Here is a 23,572-nt window from a genome sequence, read left to right on the forward strand (position 1 = left end):
TCACAGATGTTCTTTCTTAGCAGATATCTGAAAAGTATAGTTTTAAAAAAGGGGCAAGACACTATATTCACACAATCAATATACTGATGATAAAAATACATTAGAAGCATAAAAGTAAAATAGGAACAGTGAGGAAATGCAAATCAAAGCCACAATGATGTATCACCTCAATGATCGATCACCTATTAGGATGGCTATTTTAAAAAACACATAGAAAATACCAAATGTTACTCAAGATGTAGATAAATTGAAGCCCTCATGTATTATCGGGAATGTAAAATAGTGTAGCCACTGTGGTAAGCAATTTGGCGGTTCCTCCAAAAAGCAAGCAGAATTATGTATGATCCAACAATTTCACATTTGGGTATATACCCAGAAGAACTGAAAACAAGGACTCAAGCAGATACTAGTATACCAATGTTCACAGCAGCATTATTCATAACAGCCAAAAGGTAGGAACAATCAAAGTGTCCATCAACAGATGAATCTACAAAACGTGGTAAATCCATACAATGGATTATTCACCCTTAATAAAATCCCAATACGTACAACAACAGAGATGAACTTTGAAGACATTATGTTAAGTGAAATAAGCCCGGCATAAAAGGACAAATACTGTATGATTCCACTTATAAGAAGTACCTAGGATAGTCAAATTCATCGAGACAGGAGAGTAGTGGTTACTGGGAGCTGGGGGGAGTAGGAATGGTGAGTTAGGATTTAATGAGGAGTGTGTTTCAGTTTTGCAAGAGGAAGTAGGTCAGGAGATAGTGGTGATAGTTATACAACATTATAAATGTATTTGGTGTCACTGAATTGTACATTTAAAAATGGTTAAAATGGCCAATTTTTTGTTACATAAATTTTACCATAATTAAAAAAAAAAAAAAAGAACAGGGATATATGTAGGGAAGGTAGTCAAGAGGAGGAGTCTTTCTTACCTACTGGCTTTTCTCAGCAACCAAATGGACCCCCAAGGATTCCACCCCCCAAGCCCCCCAGCACACGTACACAAACACCACCCCTTACATCTTACAGCCTGGAATGGCCCTGAGGACGTATGGTGACCACAGGAATCTCGCTGCTCTACAGGACGTTTCCACAGGGCCACTGTGTATGGCTGTACAGGTGGACTCTGTGTACAGGAGCCTGGCCCCGGGGACCAGCCTGTATTCTGGAGGAAGGGGTGCCTTTTCCTTCTCACAAAGACACTTTAGTCTAATGGTAGCCCTGACTTGCCCTACGTTCAAATTGATCTTCCTTTCTAATTCTCTACTTCTGTTCATGATAACCTCTATTCTCATTGACCCCATGTTCAAACTGCAATGTCCCTTTCTGTTCTCATTCCAGCTGGTTCTTGGCTTCTACCAACCCTGTGCTTCTCTCTCCCTTCATCTCCTGTCCCCTCTGCTACATTGTCACCTGCCCTATTCAGGCCCTTTGATCTCTGGCCTGGCCTTTTACCTTTGACTAGGGCACCCTATCTTCAGCAAACTGTCCCCAGATGATCCAGTTTACAAGTGGCTGCCAGATTAATTTTCCCCAGACAGGGATCACCATTTCACTCACATACCTCCAAGGGCTTCCCTTTTCTCTCTTGTGTGTGCTGAATAAATGAACAATAAAGTACCTTACTCACACCTAATTGTCAAGTCTATTATTTAAGGTGATTGTCAGTTTCTTGTGATTTTTCCTTTGTTAGGTGAATGTGAAGCAGCAGCAGTGATTCAAACAATCTCTCCAGCAGAACATACATTTCCAAGTTATCAGCAAGGAGTTAGTAGATGGGAATTGAAGAAATCTCGGAGAAGCTTGAACTTCTCATCCCTACGGCTATTAATAATTTTGGGGGGCGCCTGGATGGCTCACTTGGTGAAGTGTCCAACTCTTGGTTTTGACTCAGATCAAGATCTCAGGGTTGTGAGATCAAATCCTGCCATCAGACTCACCAGTGGGGAGTTTGCTTGGAATTCTCTCATCCTCTCTCTCTTCCCGCCCCCCTTCTATTCATGCTTGTGTGCTCTCTCTTTCTCTCAAATAAATAAGTTTTTTTTTTTTAAGATGATGTCTCATTCTGGAAGCTGCAAAGTCCAAAATGAGGGTGCCAGCATGGTCTGGTAAGGGCTCTCTTCGTGGTTCATGGCTGGCACCTACTCATGTGTCCTCACATGGCAAAAAGGACTGGGGAGCTCTGTGGGATCTATCTTATAAGAACACCAATCCCATTCATGGGGCCTCCACTCTCATGAACTAATTGTCTCCCAAATCCATCTCCTAATACTATCACATTGGGCGTTAGGATTTGACTATAACAATTTTGGAAGGACACAAACATTCATACCATAGCAAAGTCCATGGAGACTCTTGTGGTACCTTCCTAAAGTTAGATTTATTTTTAAGCCTACAACTCACATCCTATACCAGGACCACTAAGTATTAACCTGGTTCTGCAACAAAGGATGCATTGAAAAAACATTCCTTGCACTAGATGGTAGGTATTTCAAGAAAGGGAATGTTACTAATATGAAGAAGAAATAATTGAATGGGACTTATTCTTATTCTTAGATTTATAGCCAAGGCCCAGGGCTGAGGACAATGAAGCTACCCTACTTAGAAGGCCATAGACAGGGCAGCCTGGGTGGCTCAGCAGTTTAGCGCCACCTTTGACCTGGGGCGTGATCCTGGAGACCAGGGATGGAGTCCCACGTCAGGCTCCCTGCATGGAGCCTGCTTCGCCCTCTGCCTGTGTCTCTGCCTCTCTCTCTCTCTCTTTCTGTCTCTCATGAATAAATAAATAAATAAAATCTTAAAAAAAAAAAAAAGGCCATAGACAAGTAGGGATAGACAGTGCCCCATATTGCTTACCCAGAGGTCACAGGACCAGTCCTACTAGCTGACCACATCCCCTCCGTCCACCTAGCTTCAAGAAAAGGGAGAATGGTTGATGCTGGCTTTGTGTGGAGGGCAAGTTTCTAGTGCAAGTTACCACCTGCTTCTCCAACAAGTTGGGAGCATTGTGAGGGGTTCTAAGACAACCTCTAGGACCTCTAGGAGGGGTACCTGCAAGTAGAGGAGAAAGGCATCCTCTTCCTTGTCTGCTGCTTGCTGAGCTGTGGAACTCACAGGCCCACTCTGGGCTGGCAGTAAGGCAGAGAGGGCCATGTTAGAGAGTTGGGAGAATTTGGCATCCATTACCTGGACTGGGGGGATACACCCATCAAAACAGAGACTGGCCTCCATTTTTGAGCTAGAGATGTGGAAGGTGGGAAGCCCACTGGAGGAGCTCCCTGGAAGCAGAGCTTAGAGGCATCTAGGTGTACCACTATCAGGAAAGAAGGTGGAATGCTCCACTCCATTCCAGGTTATTATAACCCCTGGGCAGCGTGGGAGGGGAACTCTGTAGTTAACAGAGGTCTTTTTTAAGGAGTGTTCAAGTTAGTGGGGCAGGAGCCCTAAGGTCGCCAGGCAGCTGCTGAGCCAGGCAACAGGACACTGGGCTCTGAGGAGGAGATGGGAGCATGGATAGGACATGAATACCCAGCAATACCAAAGCGAGACACAGCACCTCCTGAACACGTCCCGTGCAGAAGAGGCTGAGGGGAAGCTGCACACAGCCCCAGGAGAACCATACACAGCATTTGTGCAGAGACCCCTAACCTCAGAATGAACCAGATGGAAGTACTTTCTCACCACCAACTGTGACTTGCTGAGTTAAATAACTGCTGGACCCTTGCTCTGTTTCCTGTCACACGGGGAGGAACTAGAGCTCAGGAGAGAGGAGAGGTACACAGCTTGAACTGGATATGAGATTAGGGAGTTTTAGAAAGATGAAGGAATTATAGAATATGGTCAATATATATCATCCAAGGACTGGAAACTGGGATTTGCCAGAGCACAACTGTAAGCAATGCCTAGAAAGAAAGTTATTTCATGCTGCTAGCCTGAACAAATTCAAGAAAAGCTCCTCAAGAAAGCAGCCATATTGAAAGTAGATATAAGTTCACATAAATTATAAACTCTTCCAGGACTCCTGGATGGCTCAGTGGTTGAGCGCCTGCCTTCAGCTCAGGTCATGACCCCAGGGTCCTGGGATCGAGTCCCACGTCGAGCTCCCTGCAGGGAGCCTGCTTCTCCTTCTGCCTGTGTCTCTCCCTCTCTCTGTGGAGAGGTTTTATTTATTTATTCTGTGTCTCTCATGAATAAATAAATAAAATCTAGGAAAAAAAAGTCTTCCTAAATTGTGTGCAGCTGAAAAACAGTACAATAGGATTGTACTGTAACTCGAGGCAGGCCAAAGTTTACCACGGGCCACCCCTGGTCACTCTCTAAGGAAGAGGCTTCAGCTAAAGGCCTCTGCCAAGCCTCAACTTCCTGGGAAGAGAAAGGACACACGACCAGACTCACACAGGTCTGCACTCACACCTCACCCCCCATCCTAGTAGGGTACCGGGGAATCAATGGGTATGCCATCCCCACTACATTGAAGGCCATACGCCAGCCACTTCACTTAAGAGCTGTGCCACGTCACAGTGGTAACCCTACATTACAGAAGCCATCTAATCTGAATGCTATCTCGACAGTCCAAAAGATAAGGCCAGGACTCTGACTAAGCTTGACTCTAGAGCAAATCCATGCTGGCTCTGCCCCACTATACCAAAGAGCAGAGAGGGCTAAAAAATGAGCTCAACGGAGACCTCCAAATGTCCCAAGTGATTTTAGAATTGGCAGCTGTTCACCAGCAGTTTTAAAATGCAGATGACTTTATTACATGTTCAAGTCTATAAAGCCTGCTGTTGTGATAGCTTATTATACATAATGACACTAAGTCAATATGTCCACCCCCTTCCTTCGTCTCACAAAGGAACGCCACCAGTACTGGACAAGTGCAGTCTGACCTTTCACAGAAAGACAAAACTACTATTGAGAAAAAAAACACAAAAAACAAGAAACCAGTTCTGAACAGAATGCACCAGAATCAAACTTGCCAAGCTGTCTGTACTGTGGAATTTTGCAGTGTTTAATGTCAACTGTCCAAAACTGGCCTTGTGGGTCTCTCTCAAAGAATCTTTAATACCACTATGACTACCCAGTTCTGTAGGTAGCATTTTAGATAATCAGAAGTTCCTGGAAACTACTGTAGAGCACACTACTCAGGAAAGGCATTTAGTAACCTTTTAAAAGCACTGAACCAGAGGGCTTATCTTAACCAAATTATCTCAGCAGCCAGTATCCTTGCTGGTTGAATCACTATGCAAATATCAGGGTTCTGAGTCAGTGAAAATTGCTGAAAGGGACTTGGTTTAGTAAGCACAAGGTCTTTTCCCTAGAAATGTAAGCCGTGCTTTAAAAGGTGTTCTCACATTTTGCCTTCAAGATATCACTGGTACAGAACTCACCAAGACAACTTTTTACCAATAAAAAAGACAGCATCCCAAAACGAGAAATCCCAAAGCCACTATCCCTCCCTCTGTGATATTAGTAGGTAAAAAAATATGTATATATTCTACTTTCAATTTTAGATTGAAAATTTAATTCCTTTAATAGGAATTAAAGAACTGAAAATTTTTGATACTTCCCATGAAAAGGCCAGTGAGTTCTTCAAACCATTTTTAAAGGCACCAAACAAAAGGAGCAGGTCCTAACACTTCAAATTGAGATGAAAAGCTACGTCTCACCAATTCTTTTTTTTTTTAAAGATTTTATTTATTTATTTGAGAGAAACAGAGATGGAGACAAAGCACGAGCAGGGGGGAGGAGGCAGAGGGAGAGGGAGAAGCAGACTCCTCAATGAGCAGGGAGCCTGATGCAGGGTTCCATCCCAGGACCCTGGGAATTATAACCTGAGCCGAAAGCAGGCGCTTCACCAACTGAGCCACCCAGGTACACCCCTGTATCTCATTAGTTCTTTAAAGAAAAAAAAATTTTATTTTTGGATAGGAATTTCTTTTGTCCAAACCAATGTTTCCCAAACTATGCAAGATTATGCTCTCAGAAAGCCAGTTAAATGGTACATGTTGGTAAGGAATAGTTTTTGTTTTTTTTTTTTTTTAAGATTTATTTACTTATTTATTCAGAGAGAGAGAGAGAGGCAGAGACACAGGCAGAGGGAGAAGCAGGCTCCGTGCAAGGAGCCCGACGTGGGACTCAATCCTGGGTCTCCAGGATCACACCCCGGGCTGTAGGCGGCACTAAACCGCTGCACCACCGGGGCTGCCAGGTAAGGAATAGTTCTAAGGAACATATTCAGATAGTACCTCCCTTTCTTATGTTTCATCAGTCACAGTCATTAAAACAAGAAATAACAAAGATTCGTAATTTCTACCATCATTCTCATTCAGCTAGCTCAGTCATAATCCTTATTTTCAATTTGAATTTCAAATCCTCTCTACAGGTTATCAATCATCACTAGTAAGCTTAAGAAGGGCTTTGAGCTATACAAGCTTTGCTTCAGTCTTTTCCTCTCTGCTTATAGCAAGGGAGTCACCAGTCTTCACTGGAATGGGCAGAGAAGTTTCTCAGGGACTGACTCAAGTCACTCTATTACAGGGACTCAGGGGCAACTACAGGGCAGTTCTATGGCCCTGCATTTGGTTTAATGCTCTATCATAGCCACTTCGAAATTCTTAACTTTTGAACAAGGGGGTCTCATTTCTTCATTCTGCAGTAGCCTCTGCAAGTTTTGTAACTAGTCCTGCAGAAATGTGATTTTTAAAAATGGCATTGACTTCAATGGATGAAAGCCCTAGATGTGAGACAGGGATCCATCAAAATCTGAGAGAACATAGGCAGCAACCTCTATGACCCCGGCCGCAGCAACTTCCTATTAGATATATCTTCAAATGAAGGGACAAAAACAAAAATGAACTACTGAGACTTCACCAAGATAAAAAGCTTCTGTACAGCAAAGGAAACAGTCAACAAAACCAAAAGACAACCTATAGAATGGAAGAAGATATTTGCAAATGACACATCAGATAAAGGGCTAGTATCAAAGATCTATAAAGAACTGATTAAACTCAACACTCAAAAAACAAGTAATACAGTCAAGAAATGGGCAGAAGACACGAACAGTCATTTCACCAAAGAAGACCTACACATGGCCAACAAGCACATAAGAAAATGCTCCTTATCACTCAGCATCAGGGAAATACAAATCAAAACCACAATGAGATACCACCTCACACAGGTCAGAATGGCTAAAATTAACACATCAGAAAACGACAAATGTTGGTGAGGATGTGGAAAAAGGAGAACCCTCTTACACTGTTGGTGGGAGTGCAAACTGTACAGCCACTCTGGAAAACACTGTGGAGGTTCCTCAAGAAGTTAAAAAGAGAGCATCTGGTCACCAAGCTCCGTGCCAATGTGAATGCCCGCACCTTTGCGGGAAACACACCCCTACACCTGGCAGCTGGACTGGGATCCCCTACTCTCACCCACCTCCTTCTAAAGGCTGGTGCTGATACCCGTGCAGAGAATGAGGAGCCCCTGCGCCCACTGCCTTCGCCCCCTACCTCTGGTAGTGACTCAGATTCTGAGGGACCTGAGAGGGACGCCCGAGGCAGCTCCCGGGGCCATACACCTCTTGACCTCACTCGCAGCACCAAGGTGAAGACCTTGCTGCTAAATGCTGCTCAGGACACCATGGCACTTCCCCTGACCCCACCCAGCCCTCCAGGGCCAGAGCTGCCACTTGAGGATGCAGTCCTACAGAATCTAGAGCATCTGCTAGATGGGCCAGGAGCCCAGGGCAGCTGGGCAGAGCTAGCAGAACGGCTGGGGCTGCGCAGTCTGGTGGACACATACCGGAAGACTGCCTCACCCAGCGGCAGCCTCCTGCGCAGTTACAAGCTGGCTGGTGGACTTGGCAGGCCTGCTGGGCGCCCTGTCTGACATGGGCCTGGAGGAAGGAGTGAGGCTGCTGAGAGGCCCTGAGGCCCGAGACAAGCTGCCCAGCACAGAGGTGAAGGAGGACAGTGCATACGGGAGCCAGTCGGTGGAACAGGAGGCAGAGAAGCTGGGCTCACCCCCTGAGCCACCAGGAGGGCTCTGCCATGGGCACCCCCAGCCTCAGGTGCACTGAACTGCTGACCACCAACCAGCCCCCTCCCTGGGCCCCTCTGTACAGCACCCCTGCCTATTCCAGTTCACTATGACCTAGCAATTGCACTGCTGGGTATTTACCCAAAGGATACTAGAATAGTGATCTGAAGGGGCAACTGCATCCCAGTATTTATAGCAGCAATGCCCGTAATAGCTAAACTATGGGAAAAAAGAGCCCAGATGTCCATCAACAGATGAACAGATCAAGAGGATGTGGTTTTTTATATATAATGGAATATTACTCAGCCATCAAAAAATGAAATCTTGGGAATCCCTGGGTGGCTCAGCGGTTTAGTGCTGCCTTCAGCCCAGAGCATGATCCTGGAGTTCTGGATCGAGTCCCACATCGGGCTCCCTGCATGGAGTGTGCCTCTCCCTCTGCCTGTGTCTCTGCCTCTCTCTCTCTCTCTCATGAATAAATAAATAAAATCTTTTAAAAAATGAAATCTTATCATTTGCAAGGATATGGATGGAACTAGGGGTATTATGCTAAATGAAATAAGTCAATCAGAGAAAGACAATTCTGTGATTTCACTCATATGTGGAATTTAAGAAACAAAACAAAGGATCATTGGGAAATGGAGGAAAAAATAAAACAAGACAAAAATCAGAGAGGGAGATAAACCATAAGAGACCCTTAACTCTAGGAAACAAATTGAGGGTTGCTGGAGGGAAGGTTGAGGGGAAGGGGTAATTGGGTGATGGGCATTAAGGAGGGCACTTGATGGAAAGATCACCGGGTGTTAGATACAACTGATGAATCACTGAACTCTACCTCAGAAACTAATAATACACCATATGTTAATTAATTGAATTTAAATTAAAAAAAAATGGCATTGAGGTTAAAAAAAAAAGTTTTACCCTATACCATACTTGTAACTTACAGGGTTTTTATTCTACTTTTAAAAATACAGACCTCATTATTTCTTTTAAAAGATTTATTTATTTGAGAGAGAGAGAGAGAGTGAGAGAGAGAACAAGAATGCATAAGCAGGGAGAACAGCAGAGGGAAAGACAGCAGACTCCCTACTGAGCAGGGAGCCCAATGTGGGGCTCAATCCTAGAACCCTGGGATCATGACCTGAGCCAAAGGCAGATTCTCAACCAACTGAGCCACCCAGGTGCCTTACACCTAAATATTTTTATATTTTCAAATATTTTTATATTTTCAAACAAAGTTAAGGTAAAGTATTAAGTATACTTCACCTGGATCACTGCAAAGAGTTTTCAACTGTTTCTTCAGGATCTACTCCTGCCCAACACCAATTTGCCTTCATATTGGCAAAGTTCTTGTGTAGTACAAACCTGATCTCACTTTTAAAATGCTTCAATGACTTGTCCACTGCCTGCAGCATCAGGTCCACTAAAGACTTCAGGTAGCTATAAGGCCCTGAGCTTGGCCTGCCTGATGCTTGGCCTCACTGGCCTTCTTTCAGTTTCTAGAAAGTGCCTGCTCTGTCCCCACCTCATAGCTCTTGCACTTGCTGTCCTCTGCCCAAGGGACAAATATTCTGACCTATGTGCAAGGATTCAGATAAAATAAGGTGAAAATCCTAGACTCAAATTAGCAATCATTACTGGCTTTTATATCATCAAAGAAACACAAGAAGGGTCTGACAAAGGCTTAGAATTCTTAGTAAATATGTTTCTCACTTATGTTATGCTTTGGGCTACTTTTCCAATGGTGAGGACAGTGGGACTCCATCCACCTATGAAACCTGGGGCAATAATGGGAAGATGCAGGAAAAGCCAGTTTTCAATCTTTAAGCTCAGGTTAACCAACCACCTTTATCATATTCCTGACCTCTTAGATACAATGTTCATAACCAAAGTGGATGGGTTTTGGAAAAATAAACTGGAAGGTACTAATGGGACCTCACCAAAGAAGATATACAGATGGCCGATAAGCATAAGAAAAGATGTTCCATATCATACGTCATCAGGGAAAAGCAAATGAAAACAATGAGATACCATTATGCATCCATTAGAATGGCCAAAATCTAGAACACTGTCAATACCAAATCCTAGCATGGATGTGGAGCAACAGGAACTCTCATTCTTTGCTGGTAGGAATGCAAAATAGTACAGCCCCTTTGGGAGATAGTCAGTTCCTTAAGAAACTAAACTTACTCTTATACCACCAGCAACTGTGCTCCTTTGCTATGTACCCAAGGGTGTTGAAAACTTATATCCACATAAACCCCCCCCCCACACACACACATTTATAGTAGCTTTATCCACAATTGCCAAAACTTGGAAGCATATCAAGATGTCCTTCCGTAGGTGGGATAAACAGATTGTGGTACGTTAAGATTATGGAACATTATTCAGAGCTAAAAAGACATGAGCTTTCAAGCCATAAAAAGATATAGAGGAACCTTAAATATTTATTATGAAGTGAGAGAAGCCAATCTGAAAAGGCTACATGCTATATTCCAATTATATGACAATCTGGAAAAGGCAAGACTATGGCCACAGTAAAAAGATTGGTGGCTGTAAGGTGAGGGAGTGGCGTGAATAGGTGGAGCACAGAGAATTTCTAAGACAGTGGAACTACTCTGTGTGGTACTCTGATATGAGTACTCTGTATTCATAATGATAAAAACATCATTATATATTTGTTCAAACCCACAGAATGTACAACACCCAGAGTGAACCATAATGTCAGCTATGGACTTTGGGTGATTATGATATGTCAAAGCAGATTCACAAATTTTTTTTTCCATTCAAGAGAATATTAAATTGTTTATTGATTACACATGATGATGGATGATACACAAGCTTTAATCCCATCTATAATTTTATCTGATACCATAATTCAATTTAGATATATTGCATAGGATGTGCCAACAACCATAATAACCAGATAAACTCCAGGACTTCGCTTGGGTGACCCTTTTAACGGTGAACTCCAGGTCACAACATATTAACTGTCAGTTCAACCACACAAAGGTTTGTGGAGACAATGGCTTCTGTGCCCAGGCAGGTTGCAAATAAATTTCGAATGGAACCTGGCATCACCCGGAAGGAATCCTAACTTCACACTGTTGGGGTAGTTTACCAAGATGGCTTCAGAGTAGACTAACTTTACACAGCACATTTTTAAAAAGATGCATTTATTCAGCGTCATGATCAGACATTTACATTTAGCAAACAGCATGGGCACATAAAAAAAAAAAAAACTACATCAAAACCCTTTGCCGGAATGCTTTACACTCTCCACAGAACAGAAACTAAAATAACCTGTTTTATACAATTAGTCACAAATACAGTCCTTGAGTTTTTTGTCCACACACACAAGTATTGTCTAAGACGTGTCTTCTTTGTAGCAGCCAGGCCCTGCCACCACCTGCTCAGCTGAGTTCACAAATCTGTTGTAACCTGTAGCTTCCCTGTCCCTTCTGTGGCTCTCCTCTCCTGCTAAGCTTTGTTTCCTGGCAGTAATTAAAACCTTCCGCCACAGCCATGACTGCTGCTGCTGCTGCTGGAACCGCCACAGCCACCTTGGTTTCATGGTTTGGCAAAGTATTGGCCTCCACCACCATAGGGGCCAGAGCTTCTGCCTCCAAAATCTCCTCCCTTCGTGGGTCCAAAATTTGAGGATTGATTGTTGTAACTGCCAAAATCGTTACAGCTTCCGCCACCTCCAAAGTTGCTTCCACCATTACCAAATCCGTTCTAGCCATCCCCACCGCCACCCTGTCCACCACCACCTCGACTGCCACCGAAGCCACCTCGACCACTGAAGTTCCCTCCACGACCAAAGTTGTCATTCCCACCAAAACCACCTCCACGACCACCACCAAAGTTTCCAGAACCACTTCGGCCTCTCTGGCTGGATGAAGCACTAGCCATCTCTTGCTTCGATAGGGCTTTCCTTACCACACAGCTGTGGCCATTCACAGTGTGGTATTTTTGTTTTGTTTTTTATGAAAAGACATTTTATTATTATTTTGCTATATAACATATTAGTGAATATACTCAATTGCGTTTCTCAAATGGCAAATGAGACACAAGATAACATCTTTTTGATTCCTGAAAACCTCAGTATCATCTGTCTTTTGGAGGATCCAGTTTCCTACGACGTCTATGATACTGTCCACGAGGATACCAACTGTGCTTTACCAACGGTAAAGAACATTTTGCTAAGTTGTTCTATCATGAGTCCTTGCTCAAAGTGTTCATTTTTTTCTTCTAGTCTGGTTTTCAGCACTTGGTCATGTGTTTCTTCATTATTATGCACAGGATCTGGCCGAGGGATAGGTTTTGTATGCTCATATGGAATGTCCACAGAAGGGTGGTAGCATACTATTGTCCTGCCGTCAGATGTCAAAGCAAGCTCTACTTTGCAATTATAGTCATCTGGTAGAGGAGAATACGTAGATTTATGACAAAAACAATATAAAGCTCCATTTTGAATTGAAAATAAATGTTTCCAGACAGTTCTGTTTGATATTGCCCATTTTACTGCTGCCAACACCATGGTGAATCAAGATGCTATTGGGTGGTGTGAAAGATGATTTGAAGAGACAGATTTTAAATTCTGCTTCCATGCGTAACTATTTTCATCCCTGTGTCAGTGGCACCACGAGCCCGCCATTTTACCTCAATCCCACAGTGTGGTATTTTTGAATGACAATCTTGTCTACAGAGTCATGGTCATCAAATGTCACAAAAGCAAAACCTCTCTTCTTGCCACTGCCTCGGTCAGTCATGATCTCAATCACTTCAATTTTCCCATACTGTTCAAAATAATCTCTTAGATGATGTTCTTCAGTGTCTTCTCTAATGCCACCAACCAAAATCTTTTGCACAGCTAAGTGGGCACCAGGTCTGTGAGAATCTTCTCGAGACAGCCCTCTTAGGTTCCACCACTCTTCCATCCACCTTGTGTGGCCCTGCACTCATGGCTGCGTCCGCCTCCTCCACGGTGGCCTACGTGGCGAACCCAGAGCCTCTGGGGCGCTTGGTGTCTGGATCTCTCACTACCACATTGCTCAGAATGGCTCCTCAGGCTTCCATCGGTTGTTTCAAAGCTCAAACCTCCGATGAAGGGCTTCCGCAGCTGCTCAGGTCCTTTGGGAGACTCGGACTTAGCCATGACGGCGGTGGGAGGGGAGACTTGAACGATGCTTACTTGGCAGCGTCCAGGGGCACAAAGCAGATTCACAAATTTTAACAGATGTAGTACACTGGTGGGAGTTGTCGAGAAGCAGGAAGCATATGAGAAATCTCTGTGCCCTCTGCTCAATTTGCTGTAAACCTTAAATTGCTCTAAAAAAAAAAGTCTTAATATAAAAAAAGTATTACTGGGAATGAATTAAGGGCTCAGTTTTTTTTTTTTTAAAGAGTATCTCATATACATTATTTGAAGAAATTTATTAGAGGTGAAAATATTCATATGGAAAATGTTTAAAAATGGCTTTTTTTGCTCAGAAAGAAATGGACAAGTTGCCTGCAACTTTAGTCTGCCTTTATTTTAATGCTCTGATAGTATGCCAGCCCAGTGGTATACTGTGCATGTTGAAAGTCCACTGCTACAAGAGCTTTCCCAGAAGAGTAGTATCTTCTGGACTGAGAGGTCTCCTGATCTTGGCCTTTAGGATGTTTAGCAAAGATGTACCATTCTCCCCCACCCCATTCTCTTTAACTAGTTCTTTGAATACTCTTATCCTAGCAGCCAGAGAACATGCTGCTGGCTTTTCACAGCAGTGTTGAGAGAACTGGCTCTCTGTGTGGTGAAAACAATTAGAGTTCTGTTCACAAAAATATTCCAGGTGAATTAAGGGTCTAAACATTAAAAATTTTAACTACGAAAACATTAGAAAATATAGGGGAGTAGGTCTAACCCTGGAGAAGGAAAGTCCTCTTAAGCCAGACACAACCAAAAAAACTATCCAACGGAGAATTATTTATGGGGTCTTTGATGTAGTCCAATTTCCCAAAGTTAAAAGACAGGGCCAGCCTTAGAGAAACTATTTGCCACATAACAAAGGATTAGTATTCAGACAATACAAAGAACTATAAATCAATAAAGAAGGCATTTTTAAAAAATTTAGCTAAGGATATTAAGAGGCAATTCACAGAAAGGGAAACTAAAAATGCCTGACGAATAAACAAAGAGCTGCCTAGTAAAGAAAAACAGTGAGAGATAAGTTTTTCTTGAGTAGATTGGCAAAAAATTTAAAGATCAATTTTATAGAGTGTTGGCAAGCGTGTGGCATGTACCTGAGACCCTACTGGTGAATAATTTGACAGTGTTCTATCATACAACCCCTCCAAACCAACAGTACTGTTTGTCCCCAGTAAAGAGAAAAATTGGACCTTACACATGTAGGGAGGATGCTACACTGTAAGTTTTTACTGTAACACAAGAAACTAGCAATACCAGATATTGGCACTGGAAAGTGTGCCAAAGGGAGATAATGAAGAATCAGACTTGAGTCTCTCTCCCATAACGAGCTTCCAGAGAAAGACCAGAAGGAGAATTTCTTTGGAAAAATTTTCTGTGAGACAGCCACATAGCTCCTTCTCTCAACTAGATAAAGGGCGGGAGTATCACCTTCTTGCCTCATGAGAGGGTTTTCAGTGAGACTAACTGCGGAGTTGTGGGCCGAAGTTCTCCACAGTTAAGGAAGCAGAGAGCTGGTATCTGACTTCAACCCTGGGAATCCAGAGCATGAGAGGCAGTGTGGCTGGCTGTCTTGATGACTAGGGAGTGAAGGAACACTGAAGCTACACTGGGACTGGGGCTCATCCTCTGTTAGAGCAAAGAGTGCTAGATGTTTCTGTGGGCTAGGAGTAGTCCAAGCAAGAATGGGCTAGTCCAGGGCTTATCTTAGGTCTAGACCTCTAAGGCTGTCTCTGAAGAGGCAACATGACCTCATGAGGCAGAACTGGAGATGGGCCACTAGGTTCCCAGGGGCTGCAAGGGAGCAAGGGATGAGGGCTTGGAAGAACATCCATGAGAGAGTCAGCATTAATACTCTATCAGGCCTTGAGAACAGAGGCCAACTTATCACAATATCAGTCATAGGAAGATTTTCCTAGTCCCTCTGCCAGTCTCAAGAAGGCATAACAAAGGGGCACCTGGGTGGCTCAGTCAGTTAAGCATCTGACTCTTGGTTTGGTTCAGGTCATGATCTCAGAGTCCTGGGATTGAACCCCACGTTGGGCTCTGCACTCAGTGTGGAGCCTGCTTCTCCTTTTCCTGCTCGCACCACCCCGCCCCTTTCTCAAAAATAAATAAAATCTTTTTTTTTTTTAAAGAAAGCATGGAAGAAAGATTCTGTCTTGTATTTTCCAAGATGTATTAATTTTTAAAAAGGCAATTTTCATTATATTCAATATGATATGATTGAGTTTATATTAAGAAACACTTTGTGAACATTTATGTACATAAACATATAGAAAATGTTTTAGAAGAACAAAAATTGAGAACGGTTACTCCTCTGTGGAATAGTATGGGGGGCCTAATGTCAAATGGGAAATTAAATTCATCCTCATTAAGAACACATTCATGTATTCCATGAATAATTAAATGCATTAAAAACCCCAATCGCTTGTAATTTGAATAAAGTTTAATTTTTAGCTTAAAAAATAATTTTTAAGTTTAAGAAAACAACAAATACACTGTTCCAAGGAAGAGAATCTATCTGTCTTAATTTACTAACTGTGGATCAGCAAAGTTCTCACGAGGAGGATATGCACACCTCTGGGCTGTTTGGTAAAGGTCTGTCTGCCATGTTTCAGTTTTTTCTCTACAACATACAATATCTGGTATTGCTAGTTTCTTGTGTTACAGTAAAAACATCTGAATGAACTCTCTATCTGGGAGCTGACTATTGACTGGGGACCTCAAATTCTGATTCTTCTCAAAGTAGACAAGATTCACAACTGAAGTTTTAACACTGTTTTCTTAATTTTAAGAAGTCTCTTTGTGGTTTCCTCTGTCAGCCAGAGTAGGAAGAAACAGGACTCTACCAAAAGAAAACAAGATGTACATCCAGAAATAAATTGCCACATGGTTAATGAATGAATTAAGAACCACTGAGTGGTTTTTAAAAGAACCCAAAGTTTTTAAGGTAAAGAGCCCTCCCTCTTACATGGGTATGTGTGTGTATATGCACACACATTTGTGTATATACACCATTTGTTTTGAAATGGAAGAAACCTGATAATACTAAACCATAGCCTGTGAATCCAGAGGCAAAAATAGTGCTTTAGTTGTAGACCAATATCTTAGGAAAGCTCTTAATCAGTATGAAGAAACCAGCTAAGCAAATCACAGGTTCTAAAAATGAATAATGTAACAACCAACAGTTACCAAGAAAAAGGTAAAGCTTGGTTTTGCATTACTACAAACATACAGCAGGTTTAGGTTTCTTCCCTAAACCCATCCTTGTTTCTACATTATATCCAGGAATTGGTATATTATAGTCTGTAGGGCAAGGGTATTTTTTATATCTCAAATGGTTGAAAAATGTTGAAAACAGAGTATTTCATGACAATAAGGTGATATGAGTATCACATGTAAGTATCCATAAATAAAGTTTTATTGGGGCTTTGCCACATGTACTGGTTTCTGTATTATCTACTGCTGCTTGCACGCTACAAAGCAAGTTGAGTAGTTCCAACAGACATTGTGGCTCTTAATAATATCTGATCCTCTAGAGAAAATGAGCCAACCCCTATTCTAGACCAATAATGGCTATTTGTAAACATCACTATTGATAGTTGGCAAAAAGCTACCCATTCAGCTTTGTGTATACATTTGGTGATCATCAGTTGCTCAGAGATGGCAAACCCCCTTTATCAGCCCAACTATTAGTGTTTATTCAACCTTTCTGAGCTCAAGTCACTTCAAAACGCTCCCTTGATGCTGTCCATGGGGAAAAGAAGGCCCTCAAAAACATGTAGCTCTAAGCTCCTAAAAATACTCAGTGTTAAAGAGCTATTACTATGCTTATTAGCATATTCTGGGAATTAATCCCCCACAGCTTCTGCCAGTTTAGAGTATAAAAAACTCATTATGACTCACATTAAACTATACTTTTAATATAACTATTTTATGCTTATATATATATATTATTCTGTATACTCTGAAATTCCATGTAAAAAAATTACTCCGTATAAGTGGTTTGAAGATAGCTTATTCATAACACCTCTTATTTATACGTAAATTACCAGCCCAGTCTCAGGAAAAACAAACTTAGCAGATACCAGTCACACTTCTCTTCCAACCTTCTTCCCCTACCCTCAGTGTCACACAGCATTCCCATCTGCCTCTTCCAACTACAAGCCCCCTCCTTCTGTACTCACAATCATTACACATGCTCTCAGCCCACTGACAACATTCTCTGATGCACAAACCTCATCCTGTTACATCCCTGGTTCTACCTTGGGCAGTTGTGATCCAAACCTTTTGCTCCTAAGTCACCTTCCCTTTCTTCCCCCAGCAAATCAAGTCTGGCCCTTAGGATGCCACTGACCAGGTTTCACTCCCAACTGTGTAAATCAGCCCTTCAATTCCTAAGGGAGATGCAGAACTCAAGAACAAGAACTTAGCACCAGTTCCCAGAAGTCCAGAGAGCAGAGCACACACTAGGGTTTCAGAGCAGCTTCAAAACAGTAAGACCATGCAGGGCCCTAGAGCAACCTTCTGGCAACCCTGCCTCCACAAAAAGGATGCGCTGATCAGCTGACACAGATATTCCAGATATCCACAAGTTAGACTTCTCACTATGAGTAAACTGGCAATCACTAAGCTGAGCTTGGTTTCATTTATTATTTAAAACAAATTTTTTTAAAGATTCCATCTATTCAATTCATGAGACACACACACACACACACAGAGGCCGAGACATAGACAGAAGGAGAAGCAGGCTCCATGCGGGGAACCCGATGTGGGACTTGATCCTAGGACCCTGGGATCATGCCCTGAGTAGAAGGCAGATGCTCAACCACTGAGTCACCCAGGTGCCCCTTTTATATCATTTTTAAAAGAGTTTTCTTTATTTATTTGAGAGAGAAAGCACATGATCTGAGGAAAGGGCAGAGGGAGAGGGAGAAGCAGACTCTCTCCATTGAGCATGGAGCCCAATGAGAGGTTCAATTCCAGAACCCTGAGATGATGACTGGAGCCAAAGTCTGATGCTTATCCAACTGAGCCACCCAGGTGCCCCTGAGCCTGGTTTTATTAAATCAGTTTTCCGAGCTGATCCCTGGATCAACTCTGAATAAACTGGGGAAAACTGAGTTTCTGGTTCTATAAAACAGATACACTTACTCATCACACCGAGGCTCTATCTTTCCCTGTGAAATAATAGAACTTGTGACATCTTTGCCAGCTCCCTCTAGACATTTATCAAACACTTACTATGTCCTGGTGACTTGCCAGCAACTGTAACATCTAAAATAAATAGAGTCCACTCTACTGAGGAACTTTAACTTGCTGAGAACACAATGTTGTGAAATGTGAAATGCCAAAAGGCTGGTATAAAACCAAATCTACCAAATAATCCAAACATGTGAGAGGGGGATGCAAGGATGCTGGTGAGGCACTGTGGGCCAAGATACAACTGCTCCAGGATGGAAGAACAAGCCAGAGTGGAGTCTAGGAGAACATATGGAAGTTGACAGAAAATACCATGAGAGAAAGGATAAAAAGGAACACGTGGCATCTGACCATGACCAACCCACCCTCCTGAGGCCAAAGATCCATGCCAAAGAGAATAAGATGAAATAAAAGGGCATCTCCTGAGGGCCTCATGGCCAGAGGAGTTGAGACATGATAGGGAAGCAAAGGAAGATTCTCAAATAAGAGGCTGACATCATGAAAGCAACACTAGAGAAATATAAAATCACCCTTCCAATTGGATACATTAGGTCAGAAGAAAAAATCATGAGGGAAGGAGGTACTTTGGATTTAGATTAACAGAAGAGACAGTAAAAACTGCAGAGAGCCAAGATATGAGTTCTCCTAAATGCAGAAAAGAGGTTTCATTCCTTCCCTTGTCCTGAGATCTTACCATCCATCCATATGAAGTCAGGAAACTGGCTGGTAATAATAAACAGAGTGATGGGCAATGCACCAGAACCTCCTAAAAGTCCTGCTGTTACCTTGAGATTATTATGAGGGACTCATGAGGGCCACAAGGATGGCCTTCACCTTTGGTGATTCAAGAAATGATGACATGTTGAAAATTATCTGTACACAATGTATGTGGTAATTCTCTACAAGTGCAATACCTTGTTTTTCTCATCATATCATGTAACAGTTTACAGTATTTGGTCTTTGTGGCCCACTTCTGTATTCAGAAATGTCCAAGAACAGGAGATGTCTACTGTGGGCCTCGGGGGCTGTCAGAACTGCTAGGCTGACAGGGTCGCCGGCAGGGCTGGGAAGGGCCGGCAGGTCCCCAGCAGCTCTCTTGATTCAAACAGCCCTTGGAAAACAGGAAGTGCCTCCGAGACAAGCAAGCGTACACCTTCTCGGAGTTGTTTAGATACTGTCTCCATCTGTTCCCCTTAACAGCTTCCTTCTGCCGAGGCGCAGCTCTCCCATCTTATCTGGCTTGCGTTACTGCCAGTTTGTTTTCATAAAGATCACTATCTCCGCCAGACCCTGGGAAATAAGTGAGACGACAAATCTGGTTTTGATGAAAAGGAGACATTAAATGGGGTGTTAGTATTACCCATGGGACAAGGAAACTCTGAAACTCCACTGCCTCACAGACTTCACACCCCCACTGAAGGGACGGATCACACACTATAGTATCCTGTCTTTAAAAGTGATCAGAGAAAAAAAGATGGCCTGGCACTATGCACACATGGACTCACGTGGCCAGCCAGAGAAAGGACACATCCTTGTGCCCCAGAGGTATGTTTGCTTAAGAAAATATTCATACAAATCCAGAGCATCCACCGTTCTGAGTTTCTCCTTAATAAAACTAGACCTGTATCCCCCATCTGAAACCAGAATCTTCTAATAGAGTAACCAGACTTTTGGGGGCTCTATGGGTATAGTATATGTGATCTAAGAAGGTAGTAAACCTGCCTCTTCTAGAAGCAGCCGAGACACACAGCCAGTCAAACATACTGGACAAATGGAGATGCTCATGCCCAAATGAATAGAGGGCAAAGTCACTTCTAATTCCTCTTAAGACCCCTATAATGAGCAAAAAGCTATTTCTTTGCAAGTAAAGGCTGTGGATCACAAGGCAAGGAGGAAATTTCCTAAAATATTCCTTTTCCCAAATTTTGTAATGGTTGCTTTCCTTCATACTATAACCATGACCCCGCCCTTTACAACCTTTAAGGGTCAACGATCATCAAGGGAATCTAAAGGTAAAACAAATTTTCCTCTCTCAGTATACTGTTTCTGCTTTCTCTCCTTAATAGAAAGTCTGCCCTGACCTGTCAATAGGAGTGTTATTTCATCATTTAATTACTAAAAGAAAGCCCATTAGAGGAACCAACATGTGTCTGGTTACTACCTTGATACAAGGAGTTAGGCTAGGAAAGCTATTCTTAAGCTTTCCATCAACTTTGCAAAGTAGGTATCATCTACCCTCTACAGATGAGGAAACAGATTGTGTGTGGTTAAGCTAACTTGGCCAAGGTCAAACAACTGGTTATGGTCAAATTAATATTCAAGCCAAACTCCTCTACCCAGCGGGATCTCCATCTGAGATCTGAGATTTATGGACTCCTGGTCCAACAGGACAGGAAAACAATTACATTTTATTTTTCATTAGTCTCTACCTAAAATTTAGCATTTTTCTCTAATGATGAATATAAGCAACCAACCACCATAGGTCCTAGCAGTATCTGACTTTGTCACCAATAGAAATAAATTTCCCTATCACCAGTAGTTGCTGTTGATTTCAGAATATTATTTAAGCTCATCACTACTCATAAATTTAACAGTCATTAGATCTTGTAATTTTGTGCATTAATAAAGAAGCACTACTATTCCAACACAAAATTTGTTTTCTTAAATATTTTAGTTACTGTCTTTCAGTGTAATTGGCTTCCTCTATAGTATTTTTGCCTTATTTTATCTATTTAAAACATACTACTGAGGAGAGTTCCACAGACTTGTCAGCCTGCTAGGAGAGCTGCTGGCATACACAAAGTAGAAGAACTGCTGCTCTAACCCCTGAACCTCTCTCTCTGCTAACTTCCCCACCTAGCCTGCCTCCCCGCCTTTTCCTCCCTGGTTCTCTCTTTCCCCAGATTATCTTAAAATGGTTCCCTGCACAGAATTTAAAAAAAAAAAAAAAGGCAATCACTGAAGACTCAACCATTAAATCAACAAAATGTACTGTCTACAATTGAGTAGTACTTGTATTTATACATTTGCATGGCTCCAGATTTTCAGTCTCAAATTAGCTTTCAGTATGATGGCCCAAAACCCAACTTATCATTTCGCTGACATGAAGAATGACATGGGCAACTCCATTTAATAGAAATCCTAGAACTGCCTAACCAGTGCCTGCCAGCATGAAATAATTTCCAACAGCAAACAATGGCACAATAGGTTAAAACAAAAAGTAGTATTATAGAATAACAGTAAACTAATCCAGGGATGGCTGCTCAGCAGCCAAGATTCTTTGAGTATCAGGTAACATCTTTCTTATGTTTGAAAATGCAAGGACGCAGCTCTCCCACATCCAGACTTAATGGCAGTCTCATGGGAGTGTGCTTGAATAACACACCAGACTCATACATAATGTACAGGCATGGGTTTCCTCAATGAGAATGAGAGAAAGGAAAAGAGAGCTTCCTCACTGAATCACAAGGCATACATTTGTGACAGGGCACGGAGCAATGGTAGGGTGTCAACATCCTGATGGTATCAAACATATAGAAGATTAGTCGGCAAGAAAAAAATATTTCAGATTTTCAATAGTGAGTCTTACATCACAAAATATTCCCTAAAGCTTTAACAAGGCCGTTTATGTTAACTTTCTTTTCAAAAGAATCTTCCCCTCAATACGTAGAAGAATGCAAATGCTGAGGTTATAAGGTTGAAGAATTTCTCTAATATAAAAATATTTCTCAGCTTATTCGACTAGGCCATGATATCATTTCTTCCCTTGGCTTGTTCAACCCTCTGTTCCCCGATTCTTAACAAAGAAATTCCTTGTGGTTCTATCTTAAAAGCAAAGTGAGAAATTGTGGCCTACATTATGCCCAGACACATGGCTTGAATGGTCAACCCTGCCTTCAGTTCTGTTTTTCCATAATTCTCGAGTTTTAGTTTGTGCGTCACTGGATCAGTGTTAGCTGTTTCTCCAACACAGGGCGCCTCTACAGAGCAGCAGTAACAGAAACCCTGGCAGGGTCTCTAGGTTTGTTATTAATGGATTATCAACTGGCTTTATCGTGCCACACCAACTAGCCCAGGCTTCATGAGTTTGGAAAAGTCAAATGTAGATAATCCAGTCATGCATACGAGAAGTCAGGTATAGGTTGGGAGTGAGACTTTTAGCTAAGGTACTGTTTTCATTCAATTCCAAATAATAGTTGATTCCCTGCGTTATCAAGACCAGAATTAATTCCAAGGTGAGTTTGAGAGTGGGTTGTCCTATGCCTTACAAGGGAACCCCTTTCTACAGTGAATAACTTCACAAGGCTTGTATCCATCTCAGAGCGGGTGTCCCAGATTTACAGGTTCCTAAAGAGATCCGGTTGCATGCACGTTCCTGCTTGCGTTTAAGATTTCTTACATCTATAGGTAAAAGATCCCTGGGCAAAGGGCACCTGGCACCTGGTATCTATCTAATTTTGTTGGTGTCAAAAAGCAGGTAAGCAAAGCCCACAGTGTTTCCTATGCCCAGTGTATGTATGACAGCTAGATCAGGATGTAATTAGTCTCTAAAGTTCCCAATCTCTGCCCCACCTTTGTTTCCTCCTAATTATCTCAATTTAAGCCAATTAAAAGAAACATGATTATTCATCAGGAGTTCTTCACTATTTACTGGATGAAATTTTCTCTCTTCAAAGCACTTTAGGAAAGTAGGCTCCGGAATAGACTGGTGATGACTCATTTTATTCAGGGCTGGATGAAGCCTGAGCTATTACTACATAGCTGGTAGGACAGAAAGTATTAGAAATTCTTCCACTTACTATACTTGTGACAAGCTACATCTTCACTGTTTATTCAGCTGGGCCTTGTCTATTTGACATCTGCAGACAAAAGTAAGTGTGTGCATTTTAGAAAGATGTGAAGATTCTGTATTTCAACACAGGCAGTATGATATGATATGGCAAGAACTCTAATGAACAGAACATACAGCATGGTTCAAACAGCTCTTCTTTTGAAAATTAAGACTGAAAGGGAATTCTTGAGTTTGCTAATTACATCTCCCCTCCTTTTGATACCAGGCTGTTACACAGTTCTCAGAAAGGTATTCAATTTATAATAGGGATACATGATGGTAAGGTATAACGTTGTAAATAA

At 42.2% G+C, this 23,572-nt stretch overlaps 2 protein-coding genes and 1 pseudogene across 3 annotated transcripts in view; all 3 read right to left on the reverse strand.

Moving 5' to 3' along the window:
- Window positions 1–23,572, reverse strand: part of IQGAP2 (IQ motif containing GTPase activating protein 2) — a 288,002-nt gene that overhangs the window by 158,389 nt on the left and 106,041 nt on the right. The gene's annotated exons all lie outside the window — the stretch shown is intronic.
- LOC118354223 (heterogeneous nuclear ribonucleoprotein A1-like) lies at window positions 11,289–13,287 on the reverse strand (annotated as a pseudogene).
- LOC112653901 (39S ribosomal protein L42, mitochondrial-like) lies at window positions 12,046–12,635 on the reverse strand. Its single transcript, XM_025438208.3, has one exon. The coding sequence runs from the start codon at window positions 12,584–12,586 to the stop codon at window positions 12,191–12,193; it is 396 nt and encodes a 131-aa protein (XP_025293993.1). The 5' UTR covers window positions 12,587–12,635; the 3' UTR covers window positions 12,046–12,190.

The sequence above is a fragment of the Canis lupus genome, chromosome 3 (assembly GCF_003254725.2).
Source record: "Canis lupus dingo isolate Sandy chromosome 3, ASM325472v2, whole genome shotgun sequence".
In the NCBI taxonomy this organism is placed as follows: Eukaryota; Metazoa; Chordata; class Mammalia; order Carnivora; family Canidae; genus Canis; species Canis lupus.